The 19,748-nt window shown below is 39.5% G+C and overlaps 1 protein-coding gene across 3 annotated transcripts in view; it reads left to right on the forward strand.

Moving 5' to 3' along the window:
- LOC148011898 (uncharacterized) overlaps positions 1-19,361 on the forward strand; it is a 44,448-nt gene extending 25,087 nt beyond the window's left edge. For all 3 annotated transcript variants that reach the window (XM_087670253.1, XM_087670255.1, XM_087670254.1), the window contains exons 9-18: positions 14,739-14,917; positions 15,119-15,215; positions 15,321-15,487; positions 17,080-17,290; positions 17,376-17,585; positions 17,760-17,906; positions 18,003-18,133; positions 18,257-18,410; positions 18,513-18,627; positions 18,822-19,361. In XM_087670253.1, coding sequence (XP_087526379.1) covers positions 14,739-14,917; positions 15,119-15,215; positions 15,321-15,487; positions 17,080-17,290; positions 17,376-17,585; positions 17,760-17,906; positions 18,003-18,133; positions 18,257-18,410; positions 18,513-18,627; positions 18,822-18,985 — 1,575 coding nt within the window. In that variant the 3' untranslated portion in view covers positions 18,986-19,361. The remainder of the gene's footprint in view (positions 1-14,738; positions 14,918-15,118; positions 15,216-15,320; positions 15,488-17,079; positions 17,291-17,375; positions 17,586-17,759; positions 17,907-18,002; positions 18,134-18,256; positions 18,411-18,512; positions 18,628-18,821) is intronic.
- Positions 19,362-19,748: the final 387 nt, after the last annotated feature.

Below are 19,748 nucleotides of genomic sequence, written 5' to 3' on the forward strand. Positions count from 1 at the left end.
TTATGATCAGATTATGCTCAATTTTCAATGGTTATAAGCTGGTTCCATGGACATCAGTATGATTGGTGAATGCCTTTGACAATTTCAACCATGGTTTATACTGAGAATATGCTTTGCTATTGTTGTGAAGTCAAACAATAGAGAAACATGAGTTATGGATGCATCCAATGGATTTCTAGCAATAGTTTTGGAATGTTTTTTAGTTTTATCTGACATTTATGCTGGCTGAAAATTTTCAGCAAGTTTTTGGGGCATATGGCATGGTTAGAAAGAAACCGCCAATGTCGTGACTGTGATGCCTTATGGAAATTTCACTGCACTATACTTTTACTTTGGCACAATGTAGTGTAATTGAGGACGATTGTAGGGATTTCAAGGGGGAGGTCTGTCTTGGGGATGTGAAATTTTAGAGATGCTTTAATCTTGGTAGTAACATTTGATTAAGTTAATAATCAAATGTGCAAGGTTGTAAAGCACGTGTTGCGCATGGCAGTTATTTCATGGTAATGGGCCAAGGACCCGGAGGATGCTTTGGGTGTCAAAGGCAAAAGTTGTGATAAGTTATACCAACTGGGCTTTGGTCGTTATTTGGTGCCAATTTTGACCCTAGGACAGTTATTTGATCAATAAGTGCCAATGGTGACACTAGGAACTAGCATTAATTAATTAAATAGTACGAGTCTAAGGGCCAATAGAGGTTAGGAACCACTCTAGGTTGCAAATAGCTTAGCCAATTTATTTATGGATGGGTACATTTAATTTTGGGCAAGGTGAGAAGGGCTGAAATTATTTTTTAAAATTAATTAATTCAAAAAAATTAATTTAATGGTTGAAAACTATTGAAAATGGGATTAGAAAGTCACCACTTGGCACAAATACCCATACAACTGAGAAAAAACGTTTGTAGGGCTGGTGGAGAGGTATTCAGTGCATTTTCAGCCTGAGAGAGAGGAAGGAGCAGTTGTTGGTCAATTTTTTGCAGAGAAAACAGCCATTGGAGGCAAGTGACAACTGCCAGGAGGGCCTAGGAACCATATGACTGCATTTGATGCGGCAAATATAGCAGGTGACAGTATCTTGAATCAAGCGACAACATTTTGGTGCTTGCTGGACAGCAGGTAACAGCTCCAATTGCAGATTTGACTGGGCAGCAATCAACTTTGGGGTTTTCCCACGTGGAAAATCAGAGAATTCTTTCTCTCTTGCATTCTATCACCTTCTCCAATCCATTCTCAAGTTATGTCAGCACTTCCTAGCCATTTGGAGAAAGATCACAGCCAAATTTAATGGACAGTAAGAGAAATTCTATTGTAAACAGTAGCCACCTTGGGACCTATGCCATCAATCAAGGGTATTGTACACTGAAATCAGCACCTGAAATTCAAGGAATTGTCAGGGATTTTAGATGCCGGTGTCGTAGTGCATAGGGTTGAAGGTCACCACAGGGGTTTGGTAAGAAAACTGGACAAGATAGATAGAGATGTGTCTTCAAGAGATAAGTAGATTACAGTGAATGTTTAAAGGTTCAAGAGGTACTTCACATTCAATCACAAGGGTTTGAGAGAGAAGAATGTATGGGGGTTCAAGAGCTTAGACTCTGGAGATGGTAGAGATAAGAGAAGGGTTGAAGGTTTCAAGCCAAGTTCCTGAAGATGTTAATAGAGCTTCCAACTGCATGTTCTTAGCAAAGATCACAAGAGTATTATCTCATAAGTTCTAACTCAAATCAAGCTTCTTTTCTTGACTGTAAGAGCAATCACAAATTATAAAATCAAGTACAATATGTTGTCATGTATCATAAACAACTTTGCATCCCATCATTCATACATGATGCCATAGCATGAATCAACTTTGCATGATTACATTCAATGTAGATTGTTAGGGACAAAAGCTTATGAGTCAATTACAAGGCTTATAGGGCAAAGAGACTTGCTTCAAGAGCGCTTCAAATTGAGTTATTGATAAGGATAAGTTACCACAACCAAGAAATAAGAGAAAAAGCTCCTTTTAATTCAACTCAAAGCATCTATGAATGATCTACAAACATTGCCCTGCCATAGGGGCGCATAATACTTGCATATTTTGACAAGATGTCTTCTGTAGAGTAATAAATGAATTAAAAGAACACTGCTGTAGCTAACACTTTGAATATGGCTGAAGATATCAGTCCCAAATCAGCCTACGGAAAAGAAGGGGTTCGAAGAAATAGAATACGTAGAAGAATAGTTACAGAAAGAAATAGAAAATGTATAAGAATACTAACAGAGATGAAGCCTGTCAGTTTATTTCTACATTATGAGAATATAAAACTTTTGTAGACAAAAACGTATATAAAATAATACCTTCCTCTATGTTGCTCAGATCGCCAATCTGATGCCTCCATTGGTTCTGAAAGGAGAGTAAAATATCAGGATACCTGTCCAGAATTCAGCCAGATCACTCTTTCTTCATCTCCCACTTTGGAGTGCTATTCACTGCCTGAAAACAGCGATTGCACATCGCGCGATTTCGCTAATCTCTCTTTTTTACATAAAATCCTCTTAAATTAGCTGAAAGCTACATGCTTTTTTTTGCATGTTATCATAATCTAGAAGTTGTCTATAGTTTTATGGATTTTTACAGGAGATAATATCTAAAATATCAAAAATTGGTTAAAACTTGTCCAAAAATCTAATATTTTTGAATCATGGATACTAACACTAATGTCTAAAATGGCATTGGCTCTCTAAATCAATAAGAAAGCCACACTCTAGATTTTTTTACACGTGTGTGCGTAGCGGCACAACATCCATCCCCTCCTAACTTGCACATTCTCTGGCATGTGCCAAAGTCTTTACGGATTTGCAGTGTTAGAAGAAGTATCTTCTGCCATGTCAATGTCTTCATCTTCTACCTCTTCTTCTTCCTCTATGTTTTCATGCTCTTGAATTATATCCAAGTCTTCTAACTCATATGTTGAACTTTCTTTTCATTTGAAGAGCTTGATTCTTTTTCCAGCTATGGGTATCTTCATGCTTGTTCCATCCAATTCAGCCAATGAATATGTGGCATTGTCATGAATGACCTTTACTACATACGAGCCAAACCAACGCTTTATCATCTTTCTAGAAGCACTGTATTGATTGTCTAGGTTACTGTGATAGACAAGTACCCAGTCATTTTCTTGAATTGCTCTTGGCCGAAGTTGATATCACTTATCAAATCTTCTTTTGTTCTTTAGTCTTGCTGTCTTTAGCTTCTCAATAGCTGCTTGAACATCTTCGGGCCTTCTTTCTGGCTGCTATATGTGCAAAGTTAGCAACTCTTCTCTACTAATGCCTTCCTCCCAAGGTAGAAGACTCCATATGAGAATAGATTCTTCAATTGGCATAATTGGTTGTTGTCCATGCATAAGTTCAGCTGCCATATAGCCAATCACTGTACTGTGAGTAGTCCATTTAGCCCATAATGCAAAAGGTAGCATTTTAGGCCATTCTTTGATATTTCCTTTACAAGACTTTGCTAGAGCTTTGAGAATAGGCTGGTGTTCTGTCTCACTTTTTCCATTGCCTTCAGGGTTGCAGGTTGATGTTAAAGCCAACTTAATACCCAATTGAGCAAAGAAGTTGCGTGTCTCATCAGCATCCAACTCTCCTCTATTTGTAGTTACTTTACCCACACAACCCATATCTGCAAAACACATCTTCAAGAAAAATACGACAAACAACTTGAGTGGTCTTAGTTATTAAGGCTTTACCTTCAACTTGATTGGTTAGATCCTCTCTTGCAAGCACTAAATATCGCATATTCCATATTCTTGTAGGCATGGTTATAAGATCAATAATCCATCTATAATGTATAAACAAGGGATAAGTCGGTTGTAACCCATCTTGATGCTTGACCATAGAATACATCTGACACACATAACAGGTTTCAACAAAATGTGCTATGTCGTTTCATGTTTTATCACCGATATTTTTCTTTGACTTTACTAAAGGTTCCCCATATGCCTCTATGGCCAGCCCACAAGCTTTCATGAAATTCCTTCATTACCTATTGTTGCAATCTTTTGTTACCTAAAACTCGGACATGCGCTCCTTTCTTCTTCTTTGCGTGTTTCCATAGATACCCTTCTTTAAGAAAAAATCCATAAGCTTTCCTCTTAATATGCTTGAACTCTTCATCAGTTCAAGACTCCTCCTTCTTCATTGTGCTCAAATATTGGCCAATCTTCTTCAAGGAAATGAACTAGATTTTGAGCAATGCAATGAGCATGCTAGCTTCTAGTTAATCACTCTTCTTCCATAGATAATTCTTTGATCTTTGTTGCTGTATACTGATTTACAGCAGTACCTTTTCCTGTTCTTATTGTACTTAATACTATATTATTAAAAAGATCAGCTTCACTTGCAAGATTCAGCGTTGAGTTTGTATATGCAGCAATTGAAAAGGTACTTTCAGCAGCCTTGGAATGAAATTCAGCAAGTATAGATTCTTTAGCTTCATCTTCTTCCATAAGCTCTTCTTCATTGTCTTATCTTACACGTGATAGCATGTCAACAACTGGATTCGCCTTTCCTGCAATATGCTTTAACTTGGGGTTGAGAGATTTAATATATGCAATCCATCTTAGCATAGCAATGTCGGGTGTAGAGCAGTTGGCAACATGTCCAAGAGTGGAAGACAATCCATTTCTACCACTACGGAAGCACCTATAAAGTATTCACGATCACAATCCATCTTAGCATAGCAATGTCGCGTGTAGAGCAGTTGGCAATCATACCCAAGAGTGGAAGACAATCCGTTTCTACCACTACGGAAGCACCTATAAAGTATTCACGATCACACTTTAATGCTGTTACAACTCCCCACAATTCTCTTTTTACTTGTGCATACCTTCTTTGATGTTCATTGAGAACCTTTGCTCCAAAACGAATTGCATACTTGTTACCTTTAAGGTCTTCTTGGCCAACAGCCCATCCTATCCCAATGGGACTTGTATCCACAGTAAGGATGATGGGTTGACCATTTGAATAATCAGCCCTTTTGAGAGTGGGGGCTGAAATTAACAACTTTTTTAGTTTGCGTATAGTGAGAGTATGCTCTTTTCCCCAAGAGAATCTTTGGCCTTTTCTTAATAATTGATAAGGATTTTCGGCGACATGAGCAAAATGTGGTATCCATATGAGATAGAATACACATGCGCCAAGAAATCTTCTCGTCTCTGAGATATTTGTGCATTTTTCTTGCATTCTGCTGATGGCATCTATCTTGATTGGTGAAGGTTTACGTCCGTAGGAGCCACACAGATGTCTGACCACTAGGACTTCTTCTACTCCAAAAATCGACTTAGCTCCAGAAAGAGTAAGATGTATCTCTTCTAGCCTTGTCAAAATCCTGTCACAATCATGAATATGGTTAACTACAAATGTCCTGCAGTCATTTTCGTCAAGCTCCTCATTCTTTTCATTGACTTCACATCCCTTGATAGGTACATCATCAAGAAATGAAAGAGTAAGTTGTGGAATAAAGTCCCTTAAGACTTTGTTCATGGCACTTATCATATGGGCTACGGAGTTTGTTGCACCTTGTGGTAGAGTGTACATACGGACCAATCCAAGAGGTGTCTTCATTGTGGTAATGTCTTGGCTTTCTAATGAAAGCTGAAATTGGTCATATCCTGAATATAGGTAACCCATAGAATAAATTGCTCTACCTGCAAAAGCTTCAGTAAACTCGTCAACAATTGGACCCGAACCAACATTTCGGATTGTGACACGATTAAGAGGCTGTAGATCTTGGATGAATCGTAAAGGTCTATTTTTCTTGGATACGGTAAATTATCGATTTGAGTAAGGTGCTGAAGAAGGTTCTAAAATCTTCATTCTGATCTTTTCATTTAGAAGTTCTAGTAATTTAGGCAAATGCGCCCTTGGAACAGGAATAGGCTTGAGGTTCCAAGACACATGTGGAACAGTAAAAATGACCATAGGAGCCACAATATTTAGATCCACATAGCCTATTTCACTTGGTTAAAATACAAAAGCTTTTCCATGTTTCATTAGCATTTGCATAAAAGAGTGTTTTTCAGTCGGTTAAAGGAAAGAATTTTCACCTATTTTGAGCTCTTTTATACTTTCAGATGTGAACTTGTGACCAATGTTGGAAGGATCACGAAGACTTGGCTGATTTGCTGCCCTATCAGCCAGCCCTTCACTTTTAGGAGACAGTGGAACTACTATAGGCTTGACTTTCTTATCCACCGTCTTGTATTTTGTCTCCACTTGCGCTTCAGCCTTGTTGAGTAAACCAATGTCTTCTTGCTCAACAAATTCTTGAATTGTTTGATAAAAATCCAATGTACATACTTCTATGGACTGATTTTCAGTATGAGCAGTTGCATATATTTCAGCCAATGTGTCAGTAGTAATCAGTTTAAAAAAAATGCCCAAAATATCTTCATTTTCAATCATCATGTCATAAGTTTTCAGCACCATTTTTACATGACATAAATATTTTCTTTCAGCTTTAGTCATGGCTAGAAGAGACTTATAACAACCCATCTATTGGTTGTACACTCATATAGATTTGCTAGAAACAGTTTAAACCCTTGAATTCTCGGGCATTAGGAGGCACATGATAATCACGCAGTTGATCTTTGTTTCGATGATGGTTAATACACACAGTAAGAAATTTGTTAAACGATGTGGATCTAGGACATGACACAAGCTATGGTGGATCAAAGATGTAAACCAAGTTCATAATGACATGGACAAGTAGAGATAAACTATTACACAAGTGAATTAGGTTCCAAGATAGATTAGCTTGGACTCATAAACACAATCTTGTGTAGAATTGACAATGATAGACACTTAACTGAAAGTACAAAGCATCATGATATTGTATTCATTTCATAGTCAAGTACAATGTTTTATAGGCTTTGAGTTGTTCCACTCTCCTCACTGTGCATATGGGATTCAGGACAGCTTCTCTTGGAGCATACATCATTTGTCTATTTCTCAACACCTCCCTCAAATGATGAGTCCCTACACTTGCTGGCTTTTGCCCCCTCTACATGATAACATGGCCCGGAAGACTAGCTCATAGGCAGCCTAGTCAAGTTAAAGCTTGAGACTTTACATCTTGGCAAGGGTTTTACAAATCAAATCCACTAAGGAAAAGAAAGATCCACTATGGGAAAAACATATGAAAGATACAATGAAAGTTCTTCAAAACAATCTGTCAGAGTTGTTGATGGTAGCGGAAGCATATTCTTCTTCTTCTTCTTCCATGAATTGGTTCTGGTGATAATCACTTTGCAATTGTTGTGCTCTTTTCTTGTGGAAACATTCACTGGCTACATGGCCAGTCTTACCACAATAGTGACATGTAATCCGATCCTTGTTGTTGTTGTTGATGAATCCTCGACCTCTTCCTTTAGGTCCAGCAGCTCCTTTGGTGTACAAAAGATTGTCCCTAGATGATGAGACATTGTCTTTTGCATTCTTGTTTTTTCCTTTTCCTTCTTCATCGAGTAGTGAGTGCTCAATATCTTTAAGTGTGAGGCTTGGAACATTACTCAAAGTGGACATAAGATTTTCATATGGATCCTTGTTTACACTTGCAAGCAGTACGGCTATTGCTTCATCTTCCTCAATATTCTTTTTAAGAGATGCAAGCTGAGTTTTTAAACTCTTAAACTTATTAATGTGTATGGTCATAGAAGCACTGTCTTTGATATCTAGTTTATAAAACTGCATGAGAAGTTTTACCTTTGAATTCTTTGCTTGAGTACCAAATATTTTATCAAGTTCCTCCCAGGCGGTTCTAGCATTTTTAATGCCAGATATATGATGTAACACATCATCACTTAATCCCCAGGCAATGATGCCTAGTGCCTTATTATTCATCTTCTTCCATTCTTTGGATTTGAACTGGTCTTCTTCAACAAACCCGTCTTCATCATCTTCCTTCTTGTTATCCGCATCATCTTCAAACAGGTCCCATAAGTCATTTCGCATCAGGTGATACATGGTCTTTTCCTTCCAGGCATGAAATCCTTCACCGTTGAATTTAGCTATTTGCTCAATCTCTGCCATGTTGCTAAACTTCAGTTAACCATCAAAAGATTGTATTTAAATGTGTCAAGAGACACAAGAGAATCAGTGTCAAATTGACACTAGTTGAGTGTTAATGGATACTAGTCGGTACTTGATTTGCTTTCTCTCAGGAACTTCGTGGATGGCTTCTGAGCTTCCTTGGACACTTCCAGACTAGTAATGATCTTCAGAGAGTATTCCTCAGTGATTAAAATCACTGTTGATAATGGTAATGAGAAAGGGAACAAGGTTGCCAAGCTTTCCAAATTTCAGGATATGGCTTCCTCTAGGGTTTCAGACAGCCGACTGTTCTTTCAGTTCGTGCAGCTCAACGAGTTGACCATTGCCCAAGATATTGTATGGGGAGTAGGCTTGCATAGTGAGCTTCAAAAGCCCTATGCTCACAGGGTCGATTGCGGACTGTACGATTGGCGTCAGCAGTACGACCGTGGATAGGCGCAGACAGGACAGCGCGTTTCGATTTGTGTAACGCTGGAGCTAGGAAGCAGTAATATCGTCGATTGAAGTGCTAGGATGAAGCATCTTGAGCAAGAGAAGATACCTCCAGAAGGAATCACCTGAAGATATGGCCCGTAGAGAGAGATCCAAGAGCTCCAAGGTGGGTAGGTGCAGTCTGGCTATGGCTGCCACAAGGTCCAACTGAGATTTGAAGTTGAAACTGAAGATATGAGCTGAATGTTGGCTGGTTAGAGATCACCAGAGGTGAAGGGAGACTAGAGATTCAGAGTATGAGCTGTGCCATGCCCAACTGGGCTCTGATACCATGTTAAACGATGTGGATCTAGGACATGACACAAGCTATGGTGGATTAAAGATGTAAACCAAGTTCATAATGACATGGACAAGTAGAGATAAACTATTACACAAGTGAATTAGGTTCTAAGATAGATTAGCTTGGACTCATAAACACAATCTTGTGTAGAATTGACAATGACAGATACTTAACTGAAAGTACAAAGCATCATGATATTGTATTCATTTCATAGTCAAGTACAATGTTTTATATGCTTTGAGTTGTTCCACTCTCCTCACTGTGCATATGGGATTCAGGACAGCTCCTCTTGGAGCATACATCATTTGTTTATTTCTCAACAAAATTGGACAGCTCGTTTATTAACCTTACTTCGGATTCCAGCATAGAAAGAACCATCATCAAGAGCTTTAGTTTCCAAGCGGGCTTCAGAACAGAAATTCAATATGGTATGTGGACTCCATGGTAGTCTCATGGTTCTCCATCCATGTCAGATGGGGAAGTAGCAAGTTGGGAGGCCCACTCTTGATCGTTTATGTCCATGTTTGGCTGTGGAGATTGGGGTGGTGTTGAAAATGTGTTCGAAGTCATCTGACCCTTTTGTTGTTCTTGCTTTCGTGAATGAGCTTTCCGATCAAAAGCCAAGGTTTCTCAAAGAGTACCTAGCTTTGATACCATGTAAAGAAATGCTCTAAACGTAAAAAGCATGAAACCAATCGTACGACAAAGCATAGATTAATAAACTCAGAATACAAATAGGGTTAGGGTTTGGGTAACTTAGAGACCTTGAACACAATGAATAATAACGTGAATGAATAATGAATATACAGTGCTCATGCAACAAACACACTATATGGTGAATATTGAACCTCAAACTCTCGTATCTTTGGGATCAAGGCAGAGGTTATGATCTGTAGAGTGTGTCGTACTCCAAACAGATCCTGAATTGCAGCAAAGGCAGCCTCAAGTGTCGAACACCAGCAAACGCATCCAAGGAAGAATGGATGATGTAGACAATAGTGCAGGAGAGGGAAAAACTAAAAAGGAAGGTACCTAAAGAGAAAAAATTTGCACAACAGTTGTTAGGTACAAACGCAGCAAATAGTGATGAGAGAATGTCAGGGCACTAGTCAGAAAACCAAAACGTAGCATTTAGAGGAGAGAGAAGATGATAGTGATAGCACCAAACTATAGGCAACAGCTCTTGGAACCTGGCGACAACTACAAACATGCAACAAAGGTTGGAATCATGCACTACATGGTAGCAGGTGGCTAGTGGAAGCTCTAATTGAGATGTCCTTTGCAAAGGGGATGTGGGCAACAGAGATACGGCTCCTGAAACTTGCAAAAAAGAGATTTAGGGAGATTGGTGGACTACATGCCTATTTATGAAAAGTTTGGGGCACCCAAATTAGGGTTTTGTCTCCTCATGTGAGATTAGACTAGGAACTAAGATTGTTGAAACCAGCCTTCCTCCTCAGAGATAGTGGTAACGACCTAATTAATCAACAATTACAACAAGCATAAAATTCACATAAACTGAAAATGCACACTTTATCACTTAATCTTGGACAATGAACAGCATGTTGCCCCCAAAATTGGTGTCCCTTGTGCAGTATTTCTTTAGCTTTTATTGCAAATGGATGGAGTACAACAAGATTCTGTGATCTCCTCCACTAATCCAAGTGCATCTTGTTGTCAAAACTGACCGGCAAGCCTTGAAACCAATTTGCCTCTTGGTTTGCTTCGAGATTGATCTTCACCCTGCTCCTTGCAAGACAAATTAAGCCCCAAAATCTGATATGGGCTGGCTAGCCTCTTCAATTACATTGAAATTCTTTAATATAGCTCATGGAATTCAAGTCTTAGGTCCTCAATTCTACGCACGCATCTCAAGGTGGTTGTCAAATCCTAATTTCTGTTTTGTAAATCAAGATGGCTGAAGGATGAGCGAGAATGCTAAAGAGAGAGAAAATTTAGACTTCCATCATGAGAAAATGGAAGAAATCAGTTGTTGCCTTATTTAGATAACCATGAAAGTTGTCTCCACTAACGAAACACCCCAAATAAGATATTTTTTGGTTGAAACAACCCTCAAACTGCTATCACCTACTATTGTAGTCTCTTTAGGATATGTCACTAGCTCTTGAAAGGTCTCTTGCTAATTGGGAATGGCCTATCAATTGTTGCAGTAGCTACGGTACCTCTCTCTCTCTCTCTCTCTCTCTCTCTCTCTCTCTCTCTCTCTGTGTGTCTCTCTCTCTCTCTCAGCTTGCGCAAGGTTGGAATGACCCTCTCTCTCTCTCTCTCCCAACCTCAAGAATGTCTTTTCCACTTACATGGGCAAGTTTTGCCATGTGCCAGCCTTCTAGTCCAAAGAAGAATCCGTACAACAAGCTGTTGAAGTACCACCAACCGGAGGTCTCTCTCTCTCTCTCTCTCTCACCTGCTGCAGAAAGCTGAATGAATGTGATCAATGGGCTGAATTGCCTAAATAGGCAGAAAACGCAGCATAAAAATGACTAGGTCGGCCAACCAAAACCGATCAACTGCTGCCAAATATGGCCGTTTGGAAGTCAAAACTGACCGATTGTACAAGAAGTGCAATGAATAGCTGCATGCCACATGGCACTGTCTATCGGCCCTACCTGGCCTGTCCAAAAGACTGCCCAATCGCTGGTGAGTGCACAATACTTTCTAGGTGAGATAGTTATGTCCTTTTCCGTATTGTCGCACGGAGTTGTCAAAAAAGTGTGAGCAACTGGAAACAAAGGGAAACTACTGCAATAGATTGCAAGAGCACAAAGAATAGAAAAGAACACTACAAGAACACGAAAACTCAAGGAGAATATGCTCGAGAAATGAAATCCATATACCAAGGCTCAAGAACTATACAAAGACTTGGGCATCGAGTCACTAACAATGTGCTTAGTCTCCCTCTCTCCTTTTGGAAGTAGTCGTGCTAAAGGACGTGTATTTGATGGTTGAGTGACAGTGGGAGAGGGGCAGCCTATAAATAGGATACAATAATGCGAGACAGGGTGATTAGTTTGTGGTATTGTAGCACGGAGTGGTCAGAAAAGTGTGACAACCAGAAACAAAGAGACATTGCTGCAATAGATTGCAAGAGCCTAAAGAATAGAAAGGAACACTACAAGAACATGAAAACTCATAGAGAATTTGCTCGAGATATGAAATCCATATCCCAATACTTAAGAACAATACAAAGACTTGTGCATCGAGTCACTAACAGTGTGCTTAGTCTCTCTCTCTCCTTTTGGAAGTAGTCACCTAAAGGATGTGTATTTGATGATTAATTAATAGTGGGAGCTACTATACTGCTAGTTCCTCGCATTTCTTTTGGAGATTCCCCTTTTTGCTACAATGGTAGCACTGTGGTTTCTTCTTCTTCTACCTATCATCCCTCTTTGAAGGTGCAAAGACTTCCTACTTGCCACCATATCAAGATGGTAGCCTCCCCTATAAATGCAAAGAAGCCTCATGCTCAAGTAGCATAGAGGACACATGCTCCAAACTAATAGGTGTAGCCGATGTTTGAGCTTGTAAGGCATTGGCCATACACATCAAACTTTGGGGGAAGCTTGTAGAGAACAATCCCAACAAGATATGCTTCTAGAAGGGTGGATTGCATGTGTCGAAGCTCATCATATATCTGCATCACTTGAAGAAAGAATGATTGAACCTTATCAGTTTTCTTAGCACCTAAAGATGTAGGTTCCCCCCTTGAATGCTTGCGAGGCCTCTAGCTCATGCAATGTCAACCAGAGTGTAGGCAATACAATTCAAATTTTCGGATTTTTTTAGTCCCCTTAGCTACATCATTGGTGCGAATGGTGGATATTACAATTTTGTTTTTTGTCTTTGGTGCTTACTGTTCTTTGACTCTTTAGGCTTGGTCATGGTGTCCTTGCTGTTCTTAACTTCCTTAGTTTCCTTTGTCTTCTTCATTTGCTTTGTCTCTTTCCTGAAGAGTAAACATTAAATATTCTTTTCTTTTGGACATAATTCTTTTTGCATAAATTGCCTTGGCTCAATGGCTTCTTGGTATACATGGCATTTGCCAATTTTTGAAGTACTACAGTGGCTTTATAAGACATTACATTGGCATTGGATTTGATTTTGAACTATACACTTGGGCACCTATGCATGATGGAATTAAAAGAGTGTTTTTGGGATAGCTCAATGGCATACATAAATGCATACATGTGCACATGGCTTATAACACTTTTATGATGATGAAGATACATCATTGGCTCTGAAATTTGATGGATGGAATGATCTTTAGATCAAACCAGTTTTCACAAGGCTCAATGTGAAAGGGGTTGGAATAAGAGCGGTAGAGAGTAGATGTGAAAAGGATTAAGTTATTAAGGTTCAATTGACTTTAGACGAGAGATAAGAGGCTTATTAAAAAAACCAAGGTTTATCGTTTTGAACAGATGACTGTGAGTTGGTCATGGGTTGATGCAAGAGGACATGAGACTTTTTTTTCCCCCCACCGTTTCTGATGAAGATATCCTTGTGCAGTAGTCAATGGGTTGGAAGAGCTTCAAGCTCTATGAAGTAAGCAATAAATGATGTTCTTCCTCTTCCCTTCTCTCTCTCCTCTCTCTCTGTCTCTGACACAGGAAGCAGACCCCCTACTTGTCTCCTCAAGCTGCTCCCTAGCTTATCTTCAAAAGCACACCTTGAGCTTGCCTGAAGTAGGACCCTTGAGCTGCCCCTTAAGCAGAGGGTTTAAGCGGCCTCCTTGCTTGGCAATAGCCACCAAGAAATGGCAACTGATTTAGGCTTGAAACTGGCCCTCAAATGACTACACACTTTTCATTTTCTCACAATGACAACGTTAAAAAATGGATCCAGGTATAACGAGCTAAAGAGGGAGATATACCTCAATACATTCTTGAATGGGAGCCTCTTCAACACACATTGACTGGACTCCACACCCTTGTAAGCCTTGAATATCGAGCCTTGAACATCAATGGACAACACATCCTCATCTTGAGCTTCTTCACCTTGTGTGCAGCAATGGATGTCTCTCTACCTTACAGCTCTGGGAAAGAGGCTCTAATACCATTTTGCAAAACATGGTTGAACAAAAATATAAGATGAGCTATGGGGCAAAGAAGAACAAGTGGAGAATCATGATGACACAACATAGACTTGATTGATTTTAGTTGAACCAAGTACATTCTTTTATAGCTTTTTAGCTAGGCCACTCTTCCCTCTCTTTGCCTATGAAATACAGTCTTTGTGCCTAGAGCACTCCTCATTTTTAAACCATACATTGTTTGTGCCTCTAGCACCATACTTTTAACAGTTATTGCCAGTGACATTGTCTCGCATCTATGGATAGCTTGATGTTTGGCTGTCACTAATCATCAGCCCATATCATCTGCAGATAGTGTGACACATCCAGCTTGATCTTATCCACACACCCCCAAAGGTGGCTGCGAGAGAGTACAGAGATGTTCCAAGTTCTAATGCAGCAGCAGCTGGATAGGGGCTTTTTGGATACCTGCTTTCATGGTCCTTTCCTAACATAGGATCATGGTCACATTAGATTGCATTACTCAGAACCCAGTTGGCTTTCCCATTTCCCACATGTATGAGAGACTTACTCCATAGGTCACATGAAGTGCACTCACAAATGCCTCAAGTGATGTGAGTCTCCTGGTTGTTGCAACAACTCCTACTCTCGTGTTCAAGCATGCCTGTGCAATCTGAACATGTATATAATATTTTCATAGACTACTGGATAGTTATCAGATTCATTAAGAAATTTGAGTTGCTAAACAGGGGCACTTTAAAGTTCTGCAATCAGGAAATGATTCTCAGTTTATTTTTTTTCCAAATATTTGGATTAGAGAACAAGGAGGATTATGGTCATGAGAGGAAGGGCAGCAAAACAGTTCAAAAACTACGGTGAGCTTCTTTACCGGGAGGGTTTAAGTAAAGACGCAGAAAAAAGAAAGATAGCTGAGCAAAAGCAACTGGAAGACCAGTATCATGAACTTCAAGGGTTTACTGCAAAGCCTGAAATCAGGTGGCTATCCAATGCGCTCAAGAAAACTCTCAGACGATAATGAAACATGCTATATAAGAAGACCCTTTTGCTACTTTTAGCTGGTTTTGACTGAGAAATGTAAAACTGTGGCTTGCTGATTAATGCAGTAGGTGCATACATTTTAAACCTTATGTGGATAATCTAATGGTACTGGAAGTTAACACATATGATCACTTGCAGTAAATATGCAAAGCAATTGAAACGACCTGATCAAAAATTTTGGGAGAGGCTTTCAACTGATACCACCAAGAATCATATTCGTGAATTACAGCATGAGGTATGAGATGCATTCTGTCATGTTGAAACGGAACTAATATGGGAAATTCGGGTTTATCTGCACTGCAACTACTGATAGACCTGTTTGTTTTTTGTCCGAAATTAGTCATTGGAGACAAAACTCATGGAGTGCACTTTTAGACCACGGATCAACAGGAATTTTTTGACAGAACAGGATTCATCAGATAGTGCCAATCGTTTTGATCAATTGTTTTGGGATGCTGAAAATCGTCGCCGCCGCCAGGCTGAATATATGCAATGGTATCCTGAAGGGTAAGCCAAACATGGGTTTGCTTCATTAACTCTTTGATATGAACCATTTTCAATGGACCTTTAGATTAAGCATTACTTTCATACAAAAATGATTTTGTAACTCTCAGATTTCTCTCTTCAGCCTCTAATTGTTGTTTTTCATTACACGCACACATGAGCATGAGCATGCGCATGCATGCATGCACACACTTGTTTGGGTGAAACAACCAAAAATTACAATGATGTATCAAGAAGGTGATGTTCAATGTGAACATAGCCTAATATTGAGGGCATTGTAAAAAGAGAGTACCAATCCTGATTAGTGTCATGGTGTCTAAGTCATTCATACGGAGACTGTTGAAGAGATCTTAAAAAAGGTAAGAACAACGATAGCTGAGTCACCAATCCCATTTGATCTTGAGATTTCCAAATGGTATAGAAAGCCTAGAATCTGACCCAAGCTAAGAAGTGAAAAGAGCTCCTCAAACAGAATGCAAGACCCCCAACATCCATAAATTATTGCTGAATGTGCAGGGACAGAAACGATCCCTCAAGCTGACAATCTATCCAGAAAGCCTCGGGCATAAGGGCAAAACCACAAAATGTGAGTGCCTGTTTCCATAGGCACATTACAGCATTGACAATCTGAACCAACAATGCCTCTCCTTGCAAGAAGCACCCAAGAAGGAAACACACCCACCAGATGTCTCCATATTAAAAGTCTCGATTTAAGAGGAAACATCACAAATTTTCCTCCGCCAAGATACCTATTTTGACAAATCCAAGAGAGCACTAGCATGGTCTTTTATTCATGATGAAGGAATAACATGCAGTTACACCACTTTTACAGTTATAGAACAAAAGACAAGGGCTTGGTATTAGGCAAAGAATGCTGCAAAGTCTAATCAGCCAATCTGCAGTGTGAAAGATAGAGATGGCATTTGTGTGCACATTGCAACAAGCACGATAGATCAGGGTTGTCTTAAGTGTACAAATTCTAGCAGTAAGAGAGCTTTTCTTGCCAACACATGATAATGGATGTTCAAGATATTTAATCCACCATGCCTTTTGGGAGAACACACTCATGCAAAAGCCATCAATGCCACAACACATGCCAAGCTGATAGGGTCTCTAAGTTCCTTCTTGTGAGGTTTTTTCTCCATAAAATCTCTGTGGTCATAGGCAGATATATCAGCATGTGCTTTTCCCAAATGATGAGTGCAAGAAAGAACTTAATGTGGGGCATTACAATGGATCAGACAACTTGAAGACACATATGAAGATTCAAGAGGCCAGGTGGACAGTTTCCTATAGTCTGAATTTTGGTTTAACTTTTGTGTTACCCATCGAGACACTTGCTGAAGCGTGAGATTCTAGTCTAACGGATAACCCAAATTCCAGGTGTCTTGGTTTTCAATAGGGTTTAATCCTATTGTTGAATACCTGTATCCAACTACAGTGTATTCTGACTATAGGCTGTTTGTAATGTAAGTGCAATGTGATTGTGGTTTGACTATAGTCCCGGACCTTACTTATTCATTGTTAGGTATTCCTACATGTGTGCATGGATATCTTTTCTAGGAAGGGAATTCAACATCTCTTTCTTGTTCCAGTGTCACCTTCCAACCGGCAATAAATAGGCAATGGCAGTCAGGGAATATCTATGGACATGATAGAGGTAATGTCTTCACCAGACTTTTGCAGTACGCCACAAAGTTGGCTGAAAAGAAGCAGAAGTGGCAAGATAATGAAATGAGACTTGTGGATCCTAGCACTGGTCAAGAGCTTTTTAGGCCTCAAACTGGGCGCAAACCATATGCTGAGGTAAAGTTCATGGTGTCTAAATTTTATACGTACTAGATCTTCAAAGAGCTTTTTAGATGCTGACCTGCTTCTTTGGGTTGTGCAGAGAAATGCAGATGCCGTGCCCATAGGTGATTTCCTGTATCAACTTAAGTTTACACTGGATAGCAAGAGGCGTGTAATGGAGGACAGAAACCTTCAAAGAGCTAAGGATCTGGCTAACTGTCAGTATGTCAGCACTCAGTCTTCCAAACTTCTGGAAAACATAAAAAGACGGAACTTCCGGGACATTTTTAATCATCTTGATACAGATAAGGTCTGCTGCATATTCAGTAGGGACATTCTTTTTTATTCAGTAGGGACATTTTTAATCATCTTGATACAGATAAGGTCTGCTGCATATTCAGTAGGGACATTCTTTTTTATTATGTTTGTAAATTTGAGACAGAAGTCTACTAGTGTATCTAGTTCTAAAGTTTCAGACTTGCAGGATGGATATATTGATTTGACTACAGCAGATACAAAGCACCTATCGGATGAGGTTGTTGAAGACATTAATGATGTAAGACAGATGGGTTCTTCCTTTGAAAGACGCCTTTCATATGATAAATTTGCAGCACTCATGAGGACTGTTCAGGTAGGTTCATTCCTTTTTAGTCTGCCATCATCAGAAGACATGAGTAGCAGCTTCTGTGAATCTTTGATTAACACAGTCTTAGCTTGCTCATCGCAGAGGAAGAAGAAAAGGGGAGTGCATCTTGCTCTCAAACCTTGTAGGAAGCACTCAGATCCAGAAAATTTTCCATTCAAGTTCAAGGTGGATCAACATTCTCGTCACTTAGCACCTGGTCGCAGAAAACCTGGGTATGAGGTTCTTGACCAGTTGTGGTGTTTCATCTGTGTGATTAGCACAGGCCTGCAATTAACAATCACCTAACTGGTTGTGCATGCATCTGTTTTGCTTCTAACTAGCCGAGCTACATGCAGCAATTGTCGGCATTGGTACAGATTGGTTTTGTCAGACAGAGAAAAAAGGCAAGCTAAAATAGAAGTCTTGAGAAAAGAAAAAGAGAATCAGGAACTAGCTGAATGCACTTTTCAACCATCGTTGCACAAAAAGGACTGCAAAGGGCCAGCCAGGGTATGAGGTGTTCTGTTATTATAGTCGTCTTTGTTGTATGACTTCAAAATATATGGGCTATAACATAGTTGACATGACCTTGTCTTCTTTGGCATGTAAAAGTTCATACATGGAGGTCCAGTCAGCAAGCATCTCTCCCCTCAATCTACTGTGGTGGAGAAGGAGCAACAAGAAATTCATGGCTTTATATTTCAGGAAGTCAATATGGAGGGGACTGGTATGCCGTTTAGTCCTTCCGAAAAAAAAATCTATATCTTGTTGTCAGATAATACGAGAAGATGGGGGTTAATTGCATTCGAACCCCAGTTACTAGATAGAGCTGATTATCAGAGTCTAATAGCATTATTGTTGTCAAAGTAGTTATTTGTGCATTTTTCCATTTACATGTTGGATTGCAATGTTTCTCTGCAGTTCATGCAGGGCCAACCAATGCTTCTGATGCATCATCACCGTATAGTTTGCTTAGATCTCTGAAACGCATGGTCTCCAGGTCATCTGAAAAGCAAGAAGAAAAGCATTCACCAAGTGAAACTAAAAACAGTGGCTTATATCTGAGTGATATGCCTGACGTCTAGGTAGCTTGAAGTTGTCAACAACCAGGTGGTCTCTGACACAAGAAATCCTTGTATGTGGGCAAGGTTGATTAGACCACCATACTGCATGTATATTATCCTTTGCAGTAAAAGTGCTTTTGGAGGTTTTTTCTCAAGATAAAGTCCAGCTGATTGTCCACTTATTCCAAGTTCTTCCTAGTTTTGGATGACTTAATGTATTAAATTGAGAATAACGCTCAAGAGAGGGAAAAATAGGGCACCTAGCATACCATCGAATTGCACATCCATTTGGAAGCCTGCCAACCAGAATCTACTCTAAATAACAAGTGGGCTAGTTTACAATGAATTTTTTTGACACTTTCAAGCAATGTACATATAATTGGAGGCAAATGACAATGAGGCTTGCATAATAAAGTACAATTTATTTTAGTGATCAAATGCTTCCAACTATAGTAGTTGATGAGAAAACCAAGTTCCCTAATTTTGTTATGGTAGTATGGGATTGGTACATGCATTTTGTACGTGGATGCAAAATTCTTTTTGTTTTTTAACAATGCAAATTCTATTAATTGGGAAAGTATTTACAAGCCCTTCAGCAAAAAGGGGATTGACGAGTGCAAAGAATTAGAGACTTAAGGCATCACTTGGTATACATGAAAAGGACTTGACTAGTAATGCATTAGATACGAGTCTTTTGTGAACCCGCAAATGCTACCTTAAAAGTGTGATCTAAATTCCTAATATCTTATAAGGCTAACAGGATATTAACACGTAGCTCTGGCCA

The sequence above is a fragment of the Lygodium microphyllum genome, chromosome 28, assembly GCF_053477565.2.
Source record: "Lygodium microphyllum isolate KBCC chromosome 28, Lygodium_microphyllum_v1.1.10, whole genome shotgun sequence".
Taxonomy (NCBI): Eukaryota; Viridiplantae; Streptophyta; class Polypodiopsida; order Schizaeales; family Lygodiaceae; genus Lygodium; species Lygodium microphyllum.